Genomic DNA, 18425 nt, shown 5'->3' with positions numbered 1-18425 from the left:
CTCCATGACGATGCAGAGCTTGTTGCCCGCCATAAAGGTCTCATACTGCCGCACCACATTGGGGTGGCGCAGGGACCCCAGCACGCGGATCTCGTTGACTGGGGGGAGGAGGGGCGGAACAGGGGCCGCGTAAGGAGGTGGGCGGCAAGTTAGACAGTTAGACGGCCAGAGCTGAGGGAGCGGAGCGCCTGTGTGCAGGGTGGGCGGCAGCGCGCCATCAGGGACGGGCAGCAGCACAGGCGAAGGTGGCCGAAGGTTGAGTGGCATAGTCTTCGTCGCCAGCAGCGCAGCGCTGTCGTGGCTGCTCAGAAAACCCCGGTTGCAGGCTTCGAGTCGGTTGGAGCGAGGCCGCGACGAGAAAAGAAAGCGCGTGGTGTCATTCACACAATCAGGGGGCGCACCTGCGTCGCTGCGCTCCTGGTGGCTCATCTTCCCAATGTCGGTCTCCTTCATGGCATACGCCTGGCCGTCTGCCAGCCGCTGCACCTTATAGACAGTCCCATAGCTGCCGCGCCCCAAAGCCTTCAGGACCTGCGGCCAGGTCGCAGTCACGGCGTGAGGGCGTGTAGCCTCGTGAGTTGCGGCAGAGCGGGGCCCGTTTGCGCCGCTGCCATGCCCCCGGTGCTGGCGGCGCCTGCTGCCGCAGCTGGGAGGAGCTGCACACTCCAAGCACGCCCTGCTCGAGGGCAAACGGCCCATTCATATCGTGCTCACTTTGAACTTGGGCTGTGCCTGTGCCTGCGGCTGCGCCTGCACCTCGTTGCTCACGGCGCGGTACATCCTGCCTCCTCTTCGGCAGCTGCTGCTGCACGCGCTGCGCAGCGACGAGGCACAGCGGACGCACACACGGAGCGCCGCTCGCTAACGAACGCGGCTGTGCCCTGTGGGATATGTGAAGATATCACAACTTTTATGGAGGTCGTATGTATTTCCAGTCCCGTCATGCGTGTGCCACGGCGTCCATGCCTGCTGCGCGCACCTTCAAAATGTCGCCCTGGCCTCTCAGAATTCACTGGGATGATTATTGATACTCAAAAATTACGTCGCACCTTGAACTCAGGCGTGATGTTGTCGCGCAGAATGCACAGACGCAGCTAGTGCCTGCGGGCGCATATCTAGGTGTATGCAAGTGTCGTTGTAATTATTACATACATGTCACTCTGGTAATATTGTTTGCAGGGCCTCATCAACCCAATTCGAAAAGCAAGCGCAAAACAGCTAGCTGACGGGTCTCTCCCCACTCCTCCAATCCATCAACGTGTTTGGTGACTTGTTTTCCAATAAAGCTTTGAAAAGTCGCCTTCATAATCGTGCGGCTGCATGTGAGCGCCCGAAGGTGTCCTGGGGGGCTGTCATCCTCGCACCGGGCCTCCTAGCACAAGCCCCAAGCATACGAGCGAGCAAATTACAGCGCCCTGCATGATCAAAGGGGCATGACCGTGCTGGCTTGGTGTTTGATCATGCACACCCGTCTCACAGGGTGTTCACCACCGTTACTTGCAGCACCCGGCCCAAGTCAGCATCTGCGTGACAAGCAGCGCGCCCAACACTTGAAAAACCCCAGCGCGTCTGTAGGTCGGCACCACCCCAACTTCCGGTCACCGACGCCCACAGGATGGGATGAGCATCACACACGGTGATGGGTAGTATTTCGCATGGCAATAATAGGAAGATTGCTGGTACAGCTCTTTTGTGTTGATGCGTGACTAAGCATAGCGTGGCCAGCAACTGAGCCACTTGGGGTAAGGAGGCACAGATGCAAAAGCATGCAGCGATGAAACTTGTGTGGGTCTTTGAGTACTTTCTGCACAGCCGGTGCACCCAAATTTGCCGCAGCAGCACCACCACCACCACCACCACCAGCAGCAGCAGCGGCTTGCGATACTTATGTGCAGACAACAGTAGATGACTCCTCGGTGTTTGCCAGCCAACCACCTTGGTACACCGTTGACTATTGTGTTGACCCCAAGATGAGGTGGCGAGCAATGCATAAGGGCCATTGTTTTGCTGATGATGCAATCGTACCAGAACAAATTCACGGACAAGCCCATCGCGCCTACTGCCGCCCAAAACGCTCCAAAAGTTCCGCAGCCCGCTGCGCGCCCGACTGGCGCCGCAGGCGCGCCCCAAGCTCCGCCACGCGTCGTGCGGCCTCCCTGTCCGCCAGCTGCGCCTCAATAGCCCTCGTCAGCTTGGCTGCCGTCAGGGTCCATGGGTCGACCTGTGGGGGCAGTTTCAGGGAGGCAGGAGCGTGGTCAACGCCCTCGGATACCGTGCCAACAACCGCAACGGTGCCTGCACGGCGTGCACCTTCACGCGTGGAAGAGCTGGGTGTCTGCATTGCAAGGCACCTCCACGCAAACTGATGCAGGGTGCATACAACCCCAGTCGCCCACTTGTCAACTGGCTTAGGCTCGGCCCGGCGCACCTGAGCCCCGAGCCCCTTGTTGACGATGTGCTGTGCGTTGACGGGCTGGTCCCCAAAGAATGGCATCACCACCAGCGGCTTGCCGGCAGCCAGGCCCTCGTACGTGCTGGAGAGGGTGGGTGAAAGGGATCACAGACACGTGGGAACAAGCCGGGGTTCTCAAGCAGAATGGCCTTGAGCTGCTTAACCGCCCTACTAGCATGAATGCAGTGCCGAGGCCATCTGAAAGCCCCCACACCACGTGTGCCTTTTAATTGCCGCGACCGACAGGGGGGGGGGCGCAACGCAGGCAGTGTCTTGCGCCCCAGTGCGCGTGCAGCACTGGACGAAAGGCTCCTGTGTGCTGGCAACCCGGGGCCCCACCTGTTCAGGCCGCCGTGTGTGACGAAGAGCTCGACCTGAGAGCTGCTGAGCAGTGCCTGCTGCGGCGCCCACGAGAGGACCAGCACCCTGCCCTGAGACCACGCATGGAAGTCGCTCGACAGCAGCAGCTGGGACTCCTGAGAGACCAGGAAAGCGTTTGTGCGGCATTTATGATGAGGCTTGCTTGAATTGAAGGCCTCAGAAGCGATGAAATGACAGAGGAAGAATTTGTGGTTGGATGGGGGGGTGGAACGAGCCAGGGTACTGTGCCTGTTCCGGCAAGGCCGCTCCCCACCACACCCCACCCCCGCTCACCTTGGGCAGGCTCCACACGAAGCGGGCGCCCTCCACAGCCCGCATGGCCTCCACCACCGCGTCGACCTGGCCCTGCGTTAGCCGCACAATGGTGCCAGTCGCAACATACACCACGGGCTGGTCGGCCTCTGCAAATGGCATATGTGTGGGCGAGCCGCGTCCGGTTGCCGTGGGCGTGTTGGGCAGAGGCGCTGGCGGCGGCTCCGGACAACAGGAAGTTCGCTGCGGCTGGTGGGTTTGCAGGAAAGAGCGCAAAGCACCCGTACTCCAGGCTTGTCACAGCTGTGCGTGCGTTCAAAACGCATCCGCTTCAACCCTAGGGCAACCACCATTGACCAGGCCTGCCCGTTGCACGCACCCTCTGCCTGTGTCAAAAAGTCGCGCACAGGTCCGTCCTCAAGAGGCATCGGGAAGGTTTGGTCGTTGATGGCGACATTTTGCGGCCCAGTCATGTGCCAACCAGGCGGCAGCTCGCGCTCCACCTCCTGCATTGAAAGAAGGACAGGCGGGGGAAGGGAGTGGGGCAAGATATGGCGTCCGGGGGGTCAAGCAAAGCTGGTGCACGCTGATGTGGGGCTGGATGCACACTGCACTCGCGAGCACAGTTGCGAAGTGCTACCAACCGAGTTCCCGGCCCGTGCACACCCCGCCTTCCAAGCTCTCAAGTCCCCATCAGCGCCGCGTGTCAAGGCGAAATGCCCAGTAAAAGCGCGCGGCACCCACCAGGTCCATGACTCCCGACACCAGGTTCATCACACGCGGCACAGCCGCGCCCCACCCCATCATCTCGAGATCCCCAAAACCCTGGGCTGCCACAAGGCCCCCCGCTTTCCGCGCCGCGGCGCGCCGGGGCCCCGTCATGGCGGCGATGCGCGTGTAGACCCAGCGCTTCAGGAGCGGGTTGACGGCGCGCTGCAGCAGGCTGAGGCGCTCCGGCTGCATCAGAGGGCCCGCCATCTCTAGGGGCACGTGGCTCGGCAGGTTGTAGCTGTTGTGGCCACTGCACAGCAGGGCGAGGCCGAGCGGGATCTGCTGCAGGACGACGAGCGGCAGGCGGCGCGCCTCGGCCGCGTCGTGGCCAGCCTGAGGGGTAAGTGGTCGGCGACGCGGGGAGGGCGGTGACTTGCCGTGAAATGGGCGGGCCTGAGTTTGCGAAATTCCAGCACAGCCACAAATTGCAGAAGGCTTGCAGCCATGGCCCCAGAGTACGACTTTGCACCCACGGAGCTCGAGCTAGCACCCTCGCACCATGGCAGCAAAGTCGGCGACGATGACGTCAGCGCTCCCAGTGTCTATGGCCTTCAGAAGCGGCGGGAGCATCTTTGCTTCCAACATAGTGAACATCTGCGAGGAGGAGGCGGCAGGGGTCCCCGCGAATGAGGGTGTGGAATGGAACTTGGGGGCTGCTTTCAAGGTCGTCAATTCAGCCAAGGGTGCAGATGGGGCGAAGGGGCTGGGGCTCGTAGGGCCCATTGCGTTCCAGATAGCAGCAGCTTCGTGCACCCCTACCAAGCGCCGTGCCCGGCTGCAGGTGCGCGATCAAGTATTCATGTGTGCCTGCCCTCAGCGGCAAGCGCGCCAAGGCGTGCAGATCGGCTGCCGTCGTCGGCTGGGTCTGAGCCGCGGCGCTCCTCGCCTCTCTCAGCTGGGCCCCACTCACGTCGAATGTTGCGGCACTCGCGGCGTCAGAGGTGCCAATTGTGGCCGCTTTGAGGCGCTCCAGCTCAAGGTTGTCATCAGGTGACAGATCTCCCAGGTCTACAAACTCGATTCCAGCTGCCTCGACCCGGGCACGGTCCCGGGACAGCGCGGCAAATCGCACCTCGCTGCTGCCAGCGGCGGCAAGTCGGCCGTTCAAGGCAGCGGCCACGCTCAGTGCCGGCTTGATATGGCCGTCCAGAGGGATGGAAACGAACAGGTAAACCATGATTCTTGCGGGTTGCAGTGGCTCGGGGAGTTTGCAGGTGGCCGGTGTTGCGATCTTGGCGGAGCGAGCTTTATACAGCTGTGCGAGTATCCAAGTGGGGGCTGCAGACTGCTTGTGATCTGCATGAATGTCAATTGACACAGGGGTCGTATTTCTATCATGGGCCGCTGAACTCCACATGGGCACCGATCTTCTGGCGGTCACTCTATTCCTGTGGTGACCTCCGTAACGGGGCGTGATAGCCTGACAGAGCGCCTGTTTAGCCATTTCATAAAAAAAATATCTGATGACTCTGATTGCTCTCGTCCACCTTCCCTTGTTGCGCAACTCCCCTACTACTGCGCTCGTCACCCGTGGTCGTGGTCGGGAGTCACCGCGCGTCATGTGTGCACAGGCGTGCGGTATGTCGGCCTCTGCATGCCCCACACAAACGGGTTCCTTGCGAAAGGGCCGCAAGACTGTTCACATGACAAGCTTTCGGTTGAGCCTAGCATGTTATGAGCACTCACATCCTGAACTTGAGGTGGTCCGCGCAGAACGTGAAGACAGCAACCCTTCTGCGCGGAAGGTCGACATCTGGCTCTGTCATGGGTCAACACCCATGCGGCCAGCAGAAGCCTGACCCACCAAGGATCTCAAGCTCATCATCGCCAGTCACAAGGAAACGCTGGGTTGTGCCCATCGCTGCATGTTGCCAAGGAGAAGCTGCCACCCTTCTGCTGCCGTATGCGACGTGCTGGGGCACACTCGCACCTTGCAAGCGCCCCGGTGCGCACACATCTGCATAAGTTCTTCGTTGTGCATGGTTGTGTACACGGATGGATAGATACAAGATACGATGTTCGTGATGAGAAGATCATCGTCCGTGCCAATGCTGGGGCTGAGTGCAAGCCGACTGCATGCAAAGTAATATGGCCCGGGTGGCCTGCGCTCTGCTTGCACTCAAGTTGGTGCCGGCTGTGGCATGGTCAAAGCTCTCGCGCTCTGCCTCAACGTGGCAGCCTTTGATTGATCTGCTGATCATCTTTCAAGAATTGGACTGCCCCAGATTCTTTCGGTGACCATTCCGCAAGCCCATCAGAGCACTAACATAATTGTACCAGCCGCCGCATCGCTCCAGTGCAAGGTCGTCTTTGACCAGCGAGGGCAAAGCATGATGGCGCTCTGAACGCCTGTCATTCGGCTGTCAAGAGGCTTGATGTTTCCGAGACCTGTTACTGCACTCATATGTCACCGCGCTGTCAGTTTTGTTGTGTCTTGGCACGAAGCACCTCGGCTAACGTAATTGATCCATCCGGGAGGATGCTGTCCCTCGACGCGAGAGCTCGTTACGCATCGAGCAGAGACGTGGTGGCCCCAGGTGTTGCTCGTCAAGGCCGCGTCAAACGTGCCGCGTTGTTTGGAGCCCACTGCAGCCAGGTCTTGCCCGCCGAACTGAAGGCACGCAGCAACCACTGCCCACACCACTTGGGCGCTGCGCAGTCGAGCCGAATTTGCGACGCTAGAGCCCCCCGGCCACACCTTCATGATATCCATGGGCAAGGTAACGGCCTGCTGACATCATACCCTCAGCTGCCGGCTGGCCGCACGCCCAAGCGGCATGCGTACACCGCCAGCAGCCGCCGATGCTGGATCTGAACAGTCGACGACCCCAACCCCGCCCCGATCACACCACGCAGGGGGGCGACAGCGCAGAGGGCCTCCCAGTGAATGAGGCCGCAAAGGGCGGGTGTGTCACCCTCAGCGATGACTTCCACATGCGCTGCTACAAGATCGTGGAGTGCGGGATCATCGAACCTCACGACTGGTGCGTCGGCTGCGTCCCTGGGCTGGCTGCAGCGGCAGCGTCCTACCCAGTGAAGCAGGTTGAGATCTGGCCACAGATCGATCCATCCAAAGGTTTCGTGCATCTGGGAGGGCTTGTCGTGCGCAAAGACGCCAAACCACGGAGCGCAGCCGCCCCACGCGCTCAGTCATACCCGCCGTGCCGCTCGGCGGCTTTCTGCCGCGCAGGCGGGCGTGCCCATATGCGCACCCAGGAGAGCGTGCCCGGCGGCGGGACCCGTACAGCTACCAGTACTTCTCAGATCTCTGCAACTACGCCAGGTGGGTGGCTGGGGTGATCCAGGGTCCAGCGGGCCACCAGGGTGCGATCGGCACCCATTGCAGCAATACCAGTAACCCCGTGCTGGCGCACGGACACCTCACAGAGTCACAGCCTGGCACAAGCATTGCAGCAGGCAGGCATGCATGGATCGAGCGGTGTTGGCAAGCTCGACGACCCACAAGTCACCGCCCATACCGCCCAACAGGAACGGCGTGAACTGCCCGAGGGGTGACTTGTGCAGCCTCAGCCACAACACCTTTGAGATGTGGTGGGTGCCAGCACGCGGAATGATGGGTATCTGCTGTTCAGCAGCAGCATGTTGCTGGGGTGGCGGTGTGCTGAGCAGTAAACCGGGTCTGTGCAGCAAGCTGGGAAGGGTCCAACACCTCCGACACCCTCGTGTCCCCTTCCACACAGGTTGCACCCGGACCGCTACCGCACTCTCTACTGCCGGGACGGCGTCAAGTGCGACAGACAGGTACGCCTGGCTTCTTGCGGGCGCATGGAAAGCATCAGCTTGCGCCCAAGGGGCAGGCCCATGAGCCAGCAGCGGGTATTTATGATCAGCAGCACAGCCTACAAGCCAAGTCGTTGGTTTCATGACCATAGCCATGGCGCCTTTTCAGCTAACAATGGTTTTTGGGTGCAAGCTGCGCAAGGTGCAACCAGTGCTTGAGGTGAGGCTGGAGTGGCCCCTGAGACCGCGTCAACACCGCCCACTCCCGCAGCTCTGCTTCTTTGCTCACACGCCATCACAGCTGCGCCAGGCCTCACGCTCTGGCACCCGTGCCGCAGCGCGCCTGGCGCAGGCAACTGTTGATGAGCAGCTACACATGGGGCGGTGCAGCCAGCGACTGCTGCAGCACCGAACACAGCAGCCGCTGCAGCAGCACCAGCATCAGCAGCAGCTCCAGCTGCAGCTGCAGCAGCAGCAGCAGCAGCAGCAGCAGCAGCAGCACCTCCACAACCACCAGCGCTGGCATAAGGAACAGTTGGAATTTTGCGCGCCCACAAGGCCGCCCTCGCCGGCGTCGACGTGTGCCGCAGCGACCGCAGGCCCGCCAGGTGTAATGCTCGCAGCCACATCACTTGCATGGCACATGGGCATGAACGGCAGCCTTCCCTCAGCCAGCAGCATGAATGCGGACAGCAGCTTGAGCATTCGTGGCGGTGGCAACACAGGCAGTGGCGGCAGCAACAGCATCAACGGCGGGGGCAGTGTAAGTGGCGCCGGACGCATGAGTTGCGGCGGCAGCCTCACCGGCATGGCCAGCATCAGCCGCGGGGGCAGCGTTGTTGGGGGCGGCAGCATCAGTGGCGGCTCGCCAACGGCAGCATCCGTCGAAGGCAGCAGCTGTCTGCAGGGGTTGTTTGCCGGGCCCACAAACGACCCGTTCCCCTGCCTTGTTGGAGCCGCAGTGACCGACCTGCATGCCGCTGTGGTGCCGGGTGGCGGCGCACTGGCTGCGCGCTTCTGGCCGGAGGACACATCTCCAGAGGCGCTGCGGTTGCTGTTGCTTGAGGCAGAGGCGTGCGGCAATGCCGCGGCTGCCTCTGCAGCAGCGATGCAGGCGCAGGCGGCAGCGATTGAGGGCGAGGCGCAGGCCCAGGCCGCGCTCCTGGCGGGCTGCACGCCAGCGGCGGCGCTGCTGCGGGGCTGCGAAGATGGAAGCTCACTGCTTCAGCACCCCATGAGGCTTTCTGCAAATGCTGCAGCAGCGGCGGCGCACACTGGAATCAGCGCAATTAGCTGTGCAGAGCAGCAGCCGCCCGTAAACCCAGAGGCGCTGGCGTTCTCAGCATTGGTTCTTGAAAAGCTCACGAGGGCTGCGGCCGCGGGCGGCCCCAATGGCACGGGTGCGCCTTGGTTGGGGAGGTAGTGCCTGGGTAGATGCGTGCACCTGCCCTTGCACCGCCTTTCGCCCATGAGCAGCGGCTGTGAGGACAGGTGAGACACCTCGTCCTCATCAGGGCCGTGGCTGCTGGGAAGGTGCGGCTGGCCCACACCACAAGCATGTTCCTGCACTCTGCTGTCGCAATTTCGTGATGTGTGTGGACGCGTGTTCTTCGTGGAGTGTGCACCACACTGCCATGCGCCTTACAGCATCCAGTACTGCGCACACGCCCTGTTGTCACATCAATTTGAATGGCGTTCATGCACTGCCAAACACTTCTGCCTGAAGGCGGCCGCCGCCACAACCAAAGGCGCTCGCAAGGAGCTTTGCACCACCACTTCATTTTCTCAACCAGTCCCTGGTTGTGGGAGCTGCTCTGGAACACGGGCTGTGTTCATGCACCTAAGCGCCTCTGCATTGCATGGTGGGCCTGCAAACCGGAGAAAGTCATGCACGTTGGTGTGGCCTCAGCTCTCAATTCATGGCTGCAGCTTGTGCAGTTGGCACCTGCATTGTGACAACACCACTGTTGGAGGGTGGTGCGGGTCGGGCCCAACATGCATACCTTATCTTTTGGGGGGAGGGGCCATCTAAGGGCCACAACACTGTGCCTCACTTCGCATGGCAGATAGACTTCATCTTTGGCCACACGGATCGTGAACAAGCGCGTTGATCGCCCATCACAACCGCCAGCGGCCACGGAAGCCCCTGTGCCGCACTTATGCAGGCAATGCTTTGTCATGCGTTGCCGCACACTGCATCCGGACAGCGCTCCTCGGAGTCGTTTGGCGCCATCTCTACAGCGTCATCCTGCAACCTGCAAATTCACATGCGTGCAGCATGCATACCCGAGGAGCACCTTGGACTGAGTTTTAGGCAAGTGCATGGCAATGGATCACCCCAGGTACAGAAGCAGGATGCATGTGATCACGTTTTCAATTGATTGCGCATCATGTTGCATATCCATTTCCCGGAAGGCCCTGAACCCACCCCATTTGCATGCTTGAGTTTGCAACACTACTGCATTGTCTCCTGGTCAAAGGTGGTCAAGGTTACACAGAGCACAGCTGTGTGCGCTTCCCTCACTTGAATCTCAGGCGGAGCCGTGCCACTTGCGGGTAGCAGAGCAGGCCAGCAAAATGCAGCAGGCCGCGAATGAGTGGTGGACCAGCCCCTGGTGTTAAGTTCAGGGATGATCCAAACAGATCAGAGCAGGCAGCACAGTAGCTGCACTCATCTCCAATCAGGAGGCGGCCGCAGGTGCACGCACGTGCTGTGCGTGGCTTCCATAAACCCTCAAATTGGTTCTCAGTCCATGAGTATCTGTCATCAACGTTGGGCACAGTGCGGACTCCACATCAGTCTTGCATGTTGTGGTATCGACATCCCTCGAGGCAGGCCCAGGGGCTGGAGTGCGTCTGGGCCAGGGGCCAGGCAGCAGCGGGCACCCTGGGGTGCATGGACGCAGCGCTCAAATGGGCGCGCCATCCTCAGCCTGTTGCTGCGCACAGGGCACGTGTATTGATGTGGGGGAGCAGCAGCAGCAGACGACATTGCAAGAGCAGCAGAGGTTGCAGGCGACGCTCGCGCAGCATGGTCGTGCCTGTCACTCGGGTGGGGGCGAGCCCTGCCGCGCTTGCGCAACCTGGCCGTCGCGGCACACGCAAGTGCAGCCAGCAGGCGCCTTGAAGCAAGGGCAATGCGCAAGCACGGCCGAAAGGGCCTGGGCCACCCCTTCTGCAGCCCCGATTCTGGCGCGACACAACACCAGTGTGTGGCAGGTGCTATGGCAACTGACAAGCAATCCAAGCACACGCGCGCGGCAATACACCGTTCGCCGCGTCATCTTATCGAAGTTGGCAGCCTGAGGAATCGGCTGTCCTTCCCCCCCGCAGCGCGCACACGCGTGCGCGAGCTGAGAGGCCGGGCCATAAAGTGGGGCGTGCGCGGGCGCTGCAGATGAATATTTGGGTTGGTAGTGTGTTGAAAGGCGCAGTGCTGAGGCAAGACAAGCAGGGCCCAAAGTGGAGGGCCCTGGCAGGGCACGCAGACCAACAGACCTGGGCCGGTGAACAATGGGCCGCGCGCACGCGGGGACGGCAGCGCGACGAGCAGCAAGCGCCCCTCGTCGCCCCACCAATGCGCTTCGCGTGCAGGCAGGCCAGATAATGGTGAGGTGCATGGACGTGCAGCCGCGCGGCCCGAGGCCAGCAGCATGAGCACAGGGCGGGCGTGAGGGAGCAACAAAAGAGGCGCAAGAGCTCTGCGTGCATGGCAACGCGCCCTGTGAAACATCACGCTGAGGGCGCGCGGCGACCGGGGGAGCCCATGCAGAAGGCGCCGCTAATGCAGCACCATCTGACCCCCTAGCAGGTCGAAGGGGGGCAGCAGATCGCCCACACCACCCCCCAGCCCCGCGGCGCAGCCGGTCGCCGCGCCTTGGGCGCCTGTGAGAGGCTCCTGCAGCATCGCCGTGATGAACGACGCCTGGTCGGACACGGGCCGCCCCCAGTACGTCAGACCCCGAACGTTGCCGCGCCCGCGCGCATGCGCATGTGCGCCCGCGCCGCCCCGCAGCAGGGAGCCGCCCAGCGCCAGAGGGTCCGCCGCAGCACCGCCGCCGCCGGCGACAACCGATCCATCCAGCAGCGAAGGAGTGCACGCGGTCGGCAGCACACCGGGCGGGCCGCCCAGCTGCGCGCCGCCGGGCGGGGAGCACAGCTGGCTCGCATACAGAGCCGCGCGGTCCGCGCCACTGACAGCAGCGGCATGCGCCTGCAGAGCTGCTGCGGACGCCGCCGCAGCCGCGTGGCGGCACGCCTCTGCCTCAAGCAGCAGCGCTTGCAGCACGTCGTTCGAGGGGGCCGCGTGCGACCACGCTGCCGCCGCACCGCCGAGCGGGTACCCCCCAAGAGCTGCGGCGGCCTGCTGCGCGTTGGCCAGCGGCGAGTGCTGCTGCTGCTGCTGCTGCTGCGCGTGCTGCTGCAGCTGCGGGCCCGCGAGCCAGGGGTTGGATGTGACCAGGGATGAAGCCGTGGAGCCGAAAGACGCGCCGCCATAGACGCTCCCGGTTGAGAAGCTGCGTGCAAGCGCCGGCAGCGACGGCCCCGAAGCAGTCGGCGAGCCCGAGCCGCTGCTGGGAGGCCCGCCCACCGCCGCGCCGCCGAGCCCGGGCGGGGCGCCGACGCCGCTGCCCAGCTGCCAGGACGCGAGCGCCGCGGCCAGTGCAGCTGGCGGCAGGTCGGCGGGGCCGGCCGAGGCGATGCTGCTTGCAATGCTGGAAGAAGAGAGCGGGCTGCTCGATACAAACATGTCATCCTGCTGCTGCTGCTGCTGCTTCTGAGATGCCTGCTGGTTCAGCTCCCGCTGCCGCAGGCTGCCCGACGCCGAAAACGGCGCAGCCGGCACGCTGATGCTGGCGCTGCCGCCGCTGCTGGCCAGGGCCGCCTTGCCCTGCTGCTGCTCCTTGAGCTGCTCGTCAACGGTGGCCTGCGCCAGGCGTGCAGCGGCGCGGGTGCCGGAGCGGGACACCTGGCGTAGCTGCTCTGGGGTGTGGGCGAAGAAGCAGATCTGCAGGAGTCGTGATGGGGTGAGGGGGGTGTGCATGAGGGAAGGGTTAAGGAGCAGGACTGTGACATACGTGGGAGGGAACGCCAAGCAAGGCTGCTGGGTGGGCAAGGGCGCCCAGCAGAGCTGTGGCGCACATGTTGTGGCAGCGGCTGACTCAGCAGCATCGCAGAACAGAGGGTTGTGTCCCACCTGGCGGTCGCATGCGGTGCCGTCTTTGCACATCTGAGTGCGGTAGCGGTCCGGGTGGAGCCTGGGGGGTGGTTGCGGAGTGGGCCGGTCCAGGGTGAATTTGGGGGGGAACACGATGGGGACCCAGCAGGGCACACGTCAAGGCAAGGTGAGCGGTCACTCAGCGCGCCCGAGGGTGCCCGGTCATATCCGGAAAAAATATTTTATACAATGTGCAATACAATTAGTGCCAGGCTGGGGGGAGGGAGACTATGGCAGGGGATGAGGCCGTCGGACGACAGCAACCCCGGACCCATTGCACCCGCATGGTGGCGGCCGGGGCGACGTCATGCCCTGGCCCCTGGCCGCCGGCACATGGCCGTCGACTCGCCCGGCCCAAAGCCACATTGCATCACCATGACAGCTTCCACACTCACCACATCTCAAAAGTGTTGTGGCTGAGGCTGCACAGGTCGCCCCTGGGGCAGGGCGTGCCGTTGCGCGCAAAGTTGCACAGGTCGGAGAAGTAACCGGATTTGTAGGGGTCACGCCGCCGCGCGCGCTCGTTGGGGTGGGCGAAGGGGCAGTTCTTCCTGCAGGCAATAAGACATATTGGCATCGCGGGCAGGTCATGCAATCTGTTGGTAATGGCAGAGTGTGTGCGTAGACGGGCACATGTGGGTGTGGGGCACATGCACGGGTATGGAAGGCCATGCATGCATCCCACTGCCATAACCCCGACGCACCAGTCGTGGGGGGCAACCTTGTCGCAGTCCGCAACCTTGTAGCGCCTGCCAGCAAGCAGCAAGTTCAGGATAATCCAGTGAGTGGTCGTCGCTGTGCCACCGGGGCGGCCAGCCAGCTGCGTGGGTGGCGGCCGGCGGCTGCCTGCCCAACCCCCTGGGCAACAGGCTGGTTGGAGCAGCGCCCCTCCCTCCCCAAGACTCCCTCTGGGCATATTATGGACCCACCTCATTCTGAAGTCATCACTGACCAGGTAATCCTCGTCCTGGGCGTCCCCATGCTGGGGCGCCATCTCACCATCGGCCCCCTGCGCGCATGAGTTGATGGGACGCCGTCACTCCCTGGGGGCCGTGGCGGGGCGACAGCCGTGGGCTGAGCGGAACGCGGCGGAAATATACCTGTGACATCGTATAATTTGCTGTGGTTGTGGTGTATCACTGCTGGGACGTCCGCGGGGAGGCCGTGTCTTGCGGGCTGTGCTGCAAGTTGTGGGGCAAATGCAAGTTTGTCCTGCTGAGGGCTCCTTGTATCACAATGATTAAAGGTGCTTTGTAGTTTGCAGCATGATTTCTCTGCGTTGTGCACTTGGGGCATAACATGCGAGCCCATTACACCACCATGTGCGCGAGGCTGGGAAGCCGGGGACCTGTGTGACCATGTACATACTGAAGTTTTTCAATTTGGTTCAGGATATCATCTACTTACAGGCTCTATCAGTAGCGATTTACGCAGCAGGGAGCAAGCCACAAGTTGACATGATGCGCGGTTGACCCACCAGCCAACCCGGCCTGCTGGCCATCTCATTGACCAGCTGGCCAGAGCCTGACGACCATTTGATCGGCCATCGATGCAGTCTTGCAATTGCACTACATTACATGAGGTTGGGATAGCCAGCGCCCGCGATACGCTCACGAAGCAGTCTTGATTCCCTCAGAAACCCGTGACAGCCTGGAGGGATGCGGCAACAACGTCTGCTGCACATACTGCGCTGCGCCCCGCCTATTTCGCCCTCTGGGTCACCTCGCTTAGTAACGGCTGCCCTACACAGCGCAGTCCAGGCGGTCAAGCCATGAGTTGCCGTTTTACACCAGCAGCTGCAGGGGCGCGCCAAGGCGCCCTCTGGAAATGAGGCGGCTGCTACCCGGCCTGCCTGCAAGCCTGCCACATGCCAAGGTATTGTCGTTCTTCGCGGCGCGCGTGCATACGCAGATAACCTGGTACTACTGCTGATGTGTCGCCGCGCCTGGCATGGCGCGCTGCAGGACCTCTCACTGCCTGCAAGGTGGTGTGCTGCTCTGGCTGCGGTCGTCTATGCTGCTGCGTGGTGGGTGAATGGCAGGCCAAGAGGAGACCCTCACACCGCACCTGTTGCCACCCGCGTTCACAATGGAGGTGCAGCAAAGAAGCGATTGACTCTGGGGCAAAGCAACCCTGACGATTAGCAGGGTGGGCTCCCGCACGCACGTCGTCGTCGCTGGGCGTGCCTTTCAACGCGCGGGCCGCGCATCAGCTGCCGCCCCTGCGTGCTCCGCCCCGCCGTCTGTGTCTCAAGACAGCCCACGCGGCACGAGCGCTGGCCGGGGCGGGAGCAGGGGCGTGGTATGCGCAGCAGGGGACAATCAAGGTTATGTTCACAAAGTGGCGCGGAAGCAGCGGGGTTGGGGAGTCCTGCAAGAGTGCTCGGCGCAGAGGGCGCCGCCCGCTGCCGCGCGCAGGCAGCGCGTGCAAAAAGAAAAGCTGCCTGGTTTGACGGGTGGGGCTCGCATGGCGCACACCACAACGAACCCCCTGCTGCGTCGGATGTCCCCGACAGCCATGACCAAGGCGGGTCAGCCCAGGGGCGGCTCAGCGCCGAAGGTGCGGCAGCAGCAGGCGGCCCAGTACGCCAGAGCCGGCCGCATCCCCCACCCCCGCCTGCGCCTGCGCCTTGGCGAGCGCGGGCTGGCCGGTGACAACCAGCCGCGGCGCCTCCTGCTGCCCCGGCCGCCCGGCCGCGGCCGCGTCGTGAGAGAGGGCCCCGCCAGCCGCCGCCGGCGCCTTGGGCAACGGCGCGGCTGACGACGGCATCTGGTCGCTCGCGCCCGCCCTTGCGTTGGACGCGTCGAGCGCGCCCGCGGCCCGCTGCTGCTGCAGCTGCAGCCGGCCGCCGACGACGCCGCCCAACTGGCCGCCGTGGGCGCCGCCCCTCGGGGTGCGGTCGGTGCCGCTCTGCGTCGTGTCCCTGGCTGCCGCCACCGGCTGGGCGTGCGCCACGGGGAGGCCTGCCGCCGCCGCGGCTGCGGCCACCGCTGCTGCCATCACCTGCTGCAGAGGCTTCTGCCGGACGGGGGTCCCGCTGTCGGCCGGCGTGGCCTGCCCTGACATGGGTGCGGCCTTGCTCGTCGGCCGTAGCTGCTGCTGCTGCTGCTGCTGCTGCTGCTGTGCGGCTAGCTCCGCAAACCAGGGGTGCTGAAGCGCATCTGCAGGCGTGATGCGCTCAGCGGGGTCCCACCTGCGGAGGCGCGGGCAGCCCCCATCGGCAAAGAAGGCGTCGTGGTCGGCGCAGAGCGATCCGCTGCCTCCGCGCCAAGCAGCCACGGCAGGGGGTCGGCTTCTCGGCAACCCGGGCCTTCCCCTGAGGGACAGGGCAACTCAATTTCAAAGCTGGGAGCCCAACTGCACTTCGCAGCGGCAGCGCCCGCCCCTCCCCCCACACACACACCTGAGGCAGCGCTCCAGCAGATCCATGAAGGCCGCATCGTTGCAGCGCAGGGCGCCATACAACGTCTTGGTCGCGGGGCTGCGCACCTTGCCTGGTAGGGGTGACACGCGTGACAGTGTGTGTGGGGAGGGGGGGGATGGGGCCGTGAGGTTGGGGGAGGCGTGTGTGACGGGGGCCAAGGGTCAGGGGAGGGGGTTGAGTCATTGTGGTCGAGTGAGAGCTCAGGGCGCCACACGAGCGTCGATGCAAGGAGGAGGCTGCCAAGCACTTGCCGATCAAGCAAGGGCCGCCCCAGGCCTAGCCACGACGCCGCCCTCTGGATGCGTTGACCCATGTGTGCACAGAGCCAAGCCCCCAGATGCGCGGCGTGCAGCAGGGGCTGCTGGCGCTCACCCTTGCTGTTGGGCCGTATGATGGGGTCCCAGTTGGCGTCGAAGAACACCTTGCGGCGCGTCGCGGTGTCCAGCAGGTGGCGCGGCGGCAGCCCCATGACCTCGGTGATGCACAGCAGCTGCTCGTGCTCGTCCTCGCCTGCGGCGGGGTGGGAGCCGGCAGGGGTCATGGGTATACGTGCAGGGCGGGCCGCTGTCGCGACGTACATGAGGTGCACGCCAGTGTGGCACCCTCAGCTGCTGGCACACAACCCAAAGGGCTCCGCGCCCCTTCATGCGCCCGCCCCGTGCCCCTGGACGCCACCCCCTACGCCGAGGCATCCCCTCCGCCTGTCTGGTCTCGTCCGGCCCCGCCCACCCGGAAAGAGGGGGTACCCCGTGAGCAGCTCCGCCAGGATGCAGCCGAAGGACCACATGTCGATCTCACAGCCGTAGGGCAGCCCCAGGATGACCTCGGGGCTGCGGTAGAACCTGGGGGAGGGGCGGCGCCGGGGGTTTGATGGGCTGCCTGCCGTCTGTCCCGGGCCCTACAAATTATCAGCTAGGGTGGGCTGAGACGATGAGATCGGCGCATGTGTTGATGTGTGTTGATGTCCGCGCGAAGCTTGAGGGTGCTGGGCAGTGCCACACTGCAATTCGCAACAGGCGCAGCAGGTGCTGGCCGGCCGCCCGCACAGCCGTGGGCCATGCTGCAGGGGTGGAGGGGTGGGGTGTGGCGCGCGCACCTCGACTGGATGTAGGTGTAGACGCGCTCTTCGCTGAAGCAGCTGCTGCCAAAGTCGATGACCTTGATGGCGCTGCGGTGCTGGCTCTTGAGCAGCACGTTCTCCGGCTTAAGGTCGCAGTGGATGAGGTCATGCTGGCGCAGGAACCTGCAGGGGCGGAGTGCGTAATGAAGGGGTTGTTAATGCGCTGAATTGTGGTGTGTGTGTGTGTGGGTGTGTGTGTGTTGTGCGCGCGTACGAGTGTGTTGTGTGACAGATATGGGCTGTAACAAACATCAGCTTGGAATGAGTGAGACAGCTGTATTTGTGATGCAGCGATGCAAGCGATTTATCAGCAACATCGCAGACACACCCAAAATCGCAGATTGCCCCTGCCGGGGGCGCCACCCACTTGAGCGACTGCAGCATCTGGGAAGCAAAGCGCCGCACGAGGTTGAGGCTGAGTCCCGCAAAGTTGTTCTGCTTTATGAACTCGTACCTGGAGCCAATGGGCGGGGACAGAACGGAGGTGGGAGCGGCGTGGAGGGGGTGGTCGGCATAGCCATGGGGTTGAAAAATGTGGCTGATGCAAGGTTCTGCCCCAGGCAGCAGGGTGCTGACAGTACGTGATGTGAGAGAGGTACAAGCAGCCACAGCAGCAGCAGCAGCAGCAGAAGCAGCAGCAGCAGCAGCAGCAGCAGCAGCAGCAGCAGCAGCAGCAGCAGCAGCAGCAGCAGCAGCAGCAGCAGCCTGTGGTCGTAGTTGTCCACGTGCCAAGTCAGGTGTGCAGCTGGCACCAGCGGGCAGCGCCGCCTCTCCCGCGGCCTGCTCCCTGCGCACAGGTTGATGCTGAGCATCTCGAACGTGATGCAGAGGTGGCTCCTGAATGTGAAGTGCTCCCCAATGTGGATGATGTTATGTGCGTCCTCGGGGTCGTGGGAGGTCAGGTGCTCCAGCACCTTGAGCTCCACCTGGGGGTGGAGGAGTGGGGGTGGGGGCCATGTGTGTGTGAGGATGTGTGTGTGTGTGTGTGTGTGTGTGTGTGTGTGTGTGTGTGTGTGTGTGTGTGTGTGTGTGTGTGTGTGTGTGTGTGTGAGAGAGAGAGTGTGTG

At 63.2% G+C, this 18425-nt stretch overlaps 4 protein-coding genes across 4 annotated transcripts in view; all 4 read right to left on the bottom strand.

The window, feature by feature from the left end:
* Positions 1–157: 157 nt before the first annotated feature.
* On the bottom strand, positions 158–780 carry MNEG_0840 (hypothetical protein; the record flags this gene model as incomplete). Its single annotated transcript, XM_014050684.1, has 3 exons — positions 158–171; positions 402–531; positions 715–780. 3 exons carry the CDS (start codon positions 778–780, stop codon positions 158–160), a joined length of 210 nt encoding a protein of 69 aa, XP_013906138.1.
* A 1276-nt stretch (positions 781–2056) lies between these two features.
* Positions 2057–5033, bottom strand: MNEG_0839 (Anthocyanidin 3-O-glucosyltransferase; the record flags this gene model as incomplete). Its single annotated transcript, XM_014050683.1, has 8 exons — positions 2057–2221; positions 2429–2534; positions 2792–2928; positions 3107–3234; positions 3465–3591; positions 3830–4189; positions 4355–4450; positions 4767–5033. The coding sequence occupies 8 exons, from the start codon at positions 5031–5033 to the stop codon at positions 2057–2059; spliced, it is 1386 nt and encodes a 461-aa protein (XP_013906137.1).
* A 6345-nt stretch (positions 5034–11378) lies between these two features.
* MNEG_0838 (Zinc finger CCCH domain-containing protein) lies at positions 11379–13749 on the bottom strand (the record flags this gene model as incomplete). Its single annotated transcript, XM_014050682.1, has 5 exons — positions 11379–12605; positions 12795–12855; positions 13211–13366; positions 13520–13564; positions 13745–13749. The coding sequence occupies 5 exons, from the start codon at positions 13747–13749 to the stop codon at positions 11379–11381; spliced, it is 1494 nt and encodes a 497-aa protein (XP_013906136.1).
* Positions 13750–15362: 1613 nt separating this feature from the next.
* Positions 15363–18425, bottom strand: part of MNEG_0837 (dual-specificity tyrosine-(Y)-phosphorylation regulated kinase) — a gene marked incomplete at both ends in the record, with an annotated part of 5439 nt that continues 2376 nt past the window's right edge. Inside the window, 7 exons of the mRNA XM_014050681.1 lie at positions 15363–16008; positions 16219–16309; positions 16612–16749; positions 16969–17081; positions 17336–17482; positions 17727–17813; positions 17969–18285. Of these exons, the coding sequence (XP_013906135.1) occupies positions 15363–16008; positions 16219–16309; positions 16612–16749; positions 16969–17081; positions 17336–17482; positions 17727–17813; positions 17969–18285 (1539 nt within the window). The remainder of the gene's footprint in view (positions 16009–16218; positions 16310–16611; positions 16750–16968; positions 17082–17335; positions 17483–17726; positions 17814–17968; positions 18286–18425) is intronic.

The sequence above is a fragment of the Monoraphidium neglectum genome, assembly GCF_000611645.1.
Source record: "Monoraphidium neglectum strain SAG 48.87 unplaced genomic scaffold scaffold00074, whole genome shotgun sequence".
NCBI classification, from domain to species: domain Eukaryota; kingdom Viridiplantae; phylum Chlorophyta; class Chlorophyceae; order Sphaeropleales; family Selenastraceae; genus Monoraphidium; species Monoraphidium neglectum.
This window is presented reverse-complemented; position numbering and strand designations above follow the sequence as displayed.